General features: G+C 44.0%; 1 protein-coding gene across 1 annotated transcript; it reads left to right on the plus strand.

Moving 5' to 3' along the window:
- Positions 1 to 551: 551 nt before the first annotated feature.
- C3AR1 (complement C3a receptor 1) lies at positions 552 to 4,044 on the plus strand. The gene is made up of 2 exons (XM_010213311.2): positions 552 to 763; positions 2,578 to 4,044. Exon 2 carries the CDS (start codon positions 2,585 to 2,587, stop codon positions 4,004 to 4,006), a length of 1,422 nt encoding a protein of 473 aa, XP_010211613.2. The 5' UTR covers positions 552 to 763; positions 2,578 to 2,584; the 3' UTR covers positions 4,007 to 4,044.
- Positions 4,045 to 6,966: the final 2,922 nt, after the last annotated feature.

A 6,966-nucleotide genomic window follows, 5' to 3' on the forward strand; every position in this document is an offset into this window, starting at 1 on the left:
TTTTGTGTTATCAGCATTTCAATTAACCACTTCTCTCTCCGTCTTCTTTTTTTAATCCATGAAGTTCCTTTAAAATAAAAAAAGTCATAACTTCTCAAAAATGTCACAGAACAGACTAAAATCTGTTTGAGACGTCCAGGCTTGTTGGGTAACGTGTTTGGGTATTTGCTGAGCTAAGCGATTTCAAGTTGGAACAGAATGTGATCTGGATTGATAAGAATCCAGAACAAGAAGAAATGGGATTAGCTGGGTGAATGTGCTGAGCGCACAGAGCAGGAGGGGGCTACCAGACCACAGGCCAGACGCCTGAGGGCAACCTAGCAGGGTTTGAATTATGAGCTGTATCGAGCAGTGGCCGGTGATATGCCAATAGAGAAGGGAATTGATGGAGCATCTCAGTCTGGTGTTGTTCAATGGAAACTTTCTTTAAAGTGTGTATTGTGCCTATCAGTCCTTTGCCTCCTATTATTCCCTAACTCTGGAGCCTACTTTATTTTGACAGTGTTGCGACAACTGCTTTGTTGTTGTTGTTGATATTTTTTTGATTGTTTCCTTCCTTTTTCTAGCAGATTATATCTAAAACTTGAGATAGGAATCGGTTTAAACCCTTCCGGCAGGGCACAAGAACATGAATAGTACACCCATGCCCATAGCGGAAAAGAACAGTTCCTAAAAAGTCATGAGGTTTCTTTTTTCAGTCACTTCAGAGTCAAAGCAAGATAGTTGGTGTTACCAGACACGCTGAAGTATCTGCTTCACTCAGGTAGGTATAATAAGCCACAAAATTCTGCTTTCCTTTTCAGTTTGCAATTTCTTACCCCTGTTCTCTCCTGAAAATCTCTCTCCCTCCACTTTTCCCTTCCATCTTCGCAGACATATAGCAGCTTTTTAGCATTCTTGAAAACATGGGGTGGGCAGGATCATCTTATTGTTTCATCTCTCTGCTTTGCTGTAGGATTTGTATTACTATTTTTACAGCATTATCTGATTCTCCATCCTCTTTATATGTACTTACATTCTGTAGCTTTATGAGGAGACTGTTCTGTGATGATGTCTGTAAAAGTGTCCTCCGTATATATCAATGGGACCACAGGCGAATGAGCAGACCTGCTAGATTATTTAGTTAAAAACAGTGACTTTTTTCATAGCTTTCCTCACAGCTTACCCTCTTGGTAACTGTTACCTAAGTGTGGTAATTACAATGTTCATTACAACTATTTAACTAATTTTCCTCTTAGTGAAGCAATTTCACCACTTCTGATTTGCTCCACATCTAGACTGTATGTATCAGAAAGAAACTGATGATTTGGTTTTGCTGGGTTTTTTGGGGGGCGATTTGTTTTTTAATAATACATACATTTAGTCCTGCACACAACAGTCCTTGAGCGGCATATATGTGCTGCCACAATAGAGGTTAAAATATAAACAGTGTTTGTTGTCTTATGTCTTCGCAGCTGCTTCTCCAGGCTGAATTCAGCTCTAACCTGCGCAGCTTCCTTGTCTTCAGGTGATGCTTTTAGGAACCTTTCAGCAACAGGCTATCTTCACTGATTCAGCAAGTGCTTTGTTGTTTGGGAGTTTGTAAACAATTCTGTTAATGCTTGGAAGATGAGGCTTTTTCTTTCAGATATATCTTTGCTTTGCTGAATTTCCTCTACTTAACATATGAATATTCAAGGACAAGAGTGACTAAGCAATCAAAGGCTTCTATTGCCACTTCTTAAGAGTTTTAAAACCACACTTAAGTGTTCTGTGTTTCCGCTTTGGTTTTCTATAAGGATAGCTTTTTACATCTAAAATGGTTGACGCACATTATTTTATATTTTATTTTTTCTCTCTATGCAGAAATCTCCAAATATTAGTCTTAAGTGATCCACCTCTTGCTTTTCTCCTCACCCAGACTAGAAACGGAAGCAACTGGCAGATTGCTCGTAATGGATATGTGGGCTAGAAAAGCAGGGAAGAGAAATGCTTACTTAGACTTCCCTATTAATGTCCTTTTGCAAATACAATTGCCAACCTCTGTTCTATTTGCAATGTCCAGAAAGTAGAATAGCTTTATTTCATTAACACAAGCATTGCTTTCTCAACCTAAGCCTGTTCACTGTTCATGCCAGGAGGAAAAATTACTTGTTTTAAAAGGTAAAGGAACTACAATGCTGACGTACTTTTCTGAAGACCAAAAACGTAAGCAAAACTAGGAGCTGATCAGGGAAGACACTTGAAGATAGTGGGAGCATGGCTATGAATAAAGTGAGACTTCCACTTTAGAGACTAAAAAAAGGGAGAAGCGAAATCGGAAGGGATGACAGAGATAGGAGAGCGTAAGCATATACAAAGCCTCCATTTGAGTTGTGGGGCCATTTTTCTTAGGTGACTTTGCCACCATGTGAATCGTGAAGCCGTGTAAAGGTCAGACTAGCACAGGCAGGCCTTCAGAAACAAGTAACATAGACCTATGCTTGTGTATCCAGAGAGTTCAGTACTGCCACCTGACTCAGCAAAGCGTTAGTACAGAAGAGAGGAATTTGGGAAGGAAGTTGTGAACTTCCTACTGATTTGCTTTCTGCTTCATAGTTACAGAATGTCTCCGCTCCTGGGCAACAGCACGTCCTTCGAACAGGCTACTGCGCATTACGCATCGGAATCCATTGGCTCTCTTGTTGTCTTCATCCTTGTCTTCATAATAGGTATCCCAGGCAATGGTTTGGTGATCTGGGTGGCTGGCCTGAAGATGAAGAGATCCGTGAACATTGTCTGGTTCCTAAATCTGGCTGTGGCTGATTTCATGTGCTGCTTGTCTTTGCCGTTTTTCATCGTTCATCTGATCCTCCATGAACACTGGCCATATGGCTGGTTCCTCTGCAAAGTAATTCCCTCGGTCATCATATTCACCATGTTTGCTAGTGTTTTCCTCCTCATGGCCATCAGCATTGATCGGTGCCTCCTCGTGATGAAACCTGTCTGGTGTCAAAATCATCGAACGGTGAAGTTTATATCACTAATGTGCAGTGGCATTTGGATTCTGGCCTTGATTTTCAGCTGTCCTGTCTTTCACTACCGTGAGACTATCACTTACAATGGCAAAACTCAGTGTGGGTACAATTTTGGAGACGATAAAATGCTAGATTATATGGATAGCGATGGTCTTGCAAATGAATCACTGGAAGAATACTCATCTTTAATACCAACTGGCACCTATGACCACACCATCTTCCTTCATCAGTCTGTTGATGATTTTCCAGACTTCCAGACAGAGAGTGTATCTATGAACAAAGACACAATCACAACATCCCACATTCGCTATTCTGCAGTACCGGACAACGTTAATTCGCTGTTGACTTCCACTGCCTCTCCTGACATGAAGCTGTTGGAATCTCCTAGCGGTCTGCCTAGTGCAGACACGTCTGCACCGCCCAACACTGATCTCCGTTCAAACCCACCCCATCTTCCTGATGGTTTGCTGAATTTTGACAATGTGTACAGTGGTGATGACTTATTAGGAAACTTCTATGATGACGATGATGGTTTTTCACCCCTCCCGTTAGTGGTCATAACCATCACCAGGGCCATCTTTGGCTTCCTCCTCCCCTTCAGCATCATGGCAGTGTGCTATGCCCTTATTGCTTTCAGGATGCACACCACTCAGCTTCACAAGCAACGCAGCAAGATGCTGCGCGTCATCTTGCTTGTGATAACTGCATTCTTCGTCTGTTGGGCTCCCTACCACGTAGTTGGGATCCTGTCCTTCGTATCTCTTCCTGGAACAGGACTGAGGGAGTCTCTGGTCTTCTGGGATCAACTCTCTACAGCACTGGCGTATGTTAACAGCTGCATCAACCCCCTGCTTTATGTTTTTGTGGGGCAGGACTTCAGGGCAAAGGCACGGCAATCCCTGCAGGGAATCTTGGAAGGTGCCTTTGTTGAGGAACTAACACACACAACCCCTTACACCCTTGACAAAAGCAAGACATCGTCAGATAAGGATGCTAGCAGCACAGTCTAAGGCAGGACTTCACACCGCCACCGCAGGGACAAACAGTGGCTTCCCACATACAGCTTTTGCTCTAACATGTTTATTAATCTGCAGAGCTGCACTTGGGGCACAGAGATCGCTCCCATGAGAACAGCCCCCTCTACATCCTCCTCTAGAGAGACAGGGAGGTGCAATACTAAAGGTAATAAGCTTTGAGGGAAGACATAGGTGAGGAAGAAGACCCAGAGCACATGAACTATTAAAGAAGAAAGCAGGCTTGCAAAACTAGTTTTGGTGGGATCATATAATTCACCCTCTGAGTTATTAGATGACTATACTGAAGTTATTTGCATGTTGTATCTATTATAAGTGTTCTGTATTTCCTGTTTCTGATAAAGCTGCAGAGAGAATTCTTTTGTGTCTCCTTGAAATCTGTCCTCTCACCTTTCCTCTCCTTTACTTGTGTTCAGGATTGAAGTGTTTTTTTTTTTCTTTTTTTTTTTTCTTTTTTTTTAATCTCTGAAGATAAATCCAGAGGGAAGTGCTACCTTTTCTCATAACAATACATTGGAACTTCACTTTCTCTAGACACAATTTTCATGCCCATGGATGCCTATTATTCTCAGCAAACACTGCACTGTAATCTAGAAGCTGGTCAAATCACACATTGTAGCATTAATGCGCGCACACTCAGTCTCTTTCAAACACTCTACCACTGAAGTCACCGATCGCTTTAGGATGTGGTCTGAGATGACCAGAATGCTCCTACTACATTTTAAGACAGCCACAAACAGAATTTGTGTGTGTGCAGTCATTCCCAAAGTCAATGAGGGGACTGCTTGTTTATCCTTCCTTTAGTGAAACTTCTGAATGGGGAAGGGATATCATCTCTTCTAACAGCAGGAAGGTGCTGTTGAATCATTTCAGGTTCTGTTCCCTGCAAGAGAAATGTTTCTCCTTTATTTTGGAGGAAGAAGAAAAAAGTTTGTTCTGGTCCAGTTCTTTTGAGGTGCTTCCCAAGCTACAGCGTTCCCTACTGCTGAAAAGTGGAATTACGTGGCTTAAGATGTGCTTTTGGTGTTAGTCCCCCGTCAGCATTTGTTGACCATACTTTTGTTGATGAACAGCCACTGAGCTTTGACATAGTGAAAACTCTGTCCTTCTGGCTGGTATGCCAGTGACAGGAAACAACACAAGCTGAAAGCCTCACTGCTCTCAGTGCTGTGCAAACACCCAGCTATGGTGAGCACCTCCACTCTTCCTCTGGGCAGTCTAAAACACCTCTGTAATAATGCGCACACTCGTGTGGGCTCCACAATGTCCAAGCTCACATCCTGTCTATCAGGTAAGTGGAAGACCAGCCAACCTGACCGGGCATCGCTGGACAAAAAGAAAACAAAAAACAACCCAACAAAGAAAAAAAAAAAAAAAGAAAAAAGAAAAACAAAAAAAAACACACACACAATACCAGCACCAAGGAAGTTAAACCATAAACATTCACTTTTTGTTTTTATTAAGAAAGCATGCACAAAAATAAACTCGTGAGCCCCCACCCTCCCACCCTGCCCGCTGGGGAAGGGCGCACGGGGCGCTCCGGGGGCTCCGCGTGCCGCCTCCCCTCGTGTCCCGGCGGAGCCTTCCCGCGTGCCGACCATGCACGTTCATCCCAAGGGCGGAGGAGCGAGGCGAATTTGCACACTGACCGGCACATATTTACATATGCAAATGAGGCACAACAGAATATGCAAAATGAGGCAAATATGCAAAGGAGGAGCACTTGGCTATGCAGAAAGAGCCATCTTGGCTTGCTCTCCTTCCAGGTGGTGTTTTCAGTCTTCCACAGGGCTGGTTTTCGGGAACGTCCGCTGCAAAGCACTAACTGGCATCTCAGAGAAGCTGCCTCTGGTGCCGTGTCCCACAGAGACCCAGCCATGGAGCCGCACGTGCTGCCCAGGGCTGCTACTCCCATCCTCAGCAGCCGAGATGACAGCTGACTCCATGCTGAAGCTGGCTCTAGGATTCCTCACTTCTCTTGGAAACACAGTTCAATGACGAACTCCCCCCCTACACACACACATATACATACACACACACACTCACTCACTTAATAAAGAAGAAAAAAAAAAAAGAAAAAAAAAAAAAAAGCTTTCCCCTCCCTGCCCCCCACCCCCATCCAGTGAGACTCTGTCCACTTCCCTGACACAGATCCAATTGGTTTATCCCTAGGCAAATTCAACAAGCGATGCTAAACTACCTCCCCTGCCCCAGGCATGACAAGCCCCCATGAGATGTTTTGCTTCCATCTTGCTTCCCCTCACTACTGATAAGTAGGAAATAAGGGCAGGGGGAAGTTTTACAAAATATAGAGAAGAAACAAGAGGTTTGACAGAGCAGAGCCATACCAGAAAAAGGGGAGTAGAGGACACAGCTTAGGGGAGGAAGTATCTCAACACTCACACCTGCTCCCAACACCTTTTCCACCTTCCTGCTTTGCAAGTGCTGACAAGAACCCATCATCTGAGGGCTTAAAATGCCATTATCTACCCAGTGGAACTGCAAGGGGTCTGACTCACCATCCTCTCCTTTATATTCTACCCCTTGGCCGTTCAGTTTCTTTCTTCCCTCTTCTAGTGCATCTCTTACAACCCTATCACCTGTGAGGGCCTCCCAATAACTTAACTGGAGGCTCCAGCCCCTTGACCCAAAGTCCCCTAATTCACCTCCATTCTGAGTAGCAGCTTCCTCTTCCCACCTTTAGCCCCCTCACCAAATGGGTACCAAAAACTGAGAGTTTATATCTACACAGGCAAGACTTGCTGGCATTCTTAATGCACAGGTCAAGGACAGTCTCCAAAGAAAGGAGAGAGGGAGAGGGTCAAATAATAACTGCACAAATACTGATGGTATGAGAGAACTTCCTGATTTGCATATGCAGATGAGAGTCTCACCACCTGTTTTGAAGGAGGGCTTGAAGGGGTTGGGATAAAATT

Source organism: Tinamus guttatus, unplaced genomic scaffold (assembly GCF_059628265.1).
Source record: "Tinamus guttatus ecotype Peru unplaced genomic scaffold, ASM5962826v1 Tinamus_guttatus_pri_ptg000408l, whole genome shotgun sequence".
Lineage (NCBI taxonomy): Eukaryota > Metazoa > Chordata > Aves > Tinamiformes > Tinamidae > Tinamus > Tinamus guttatus.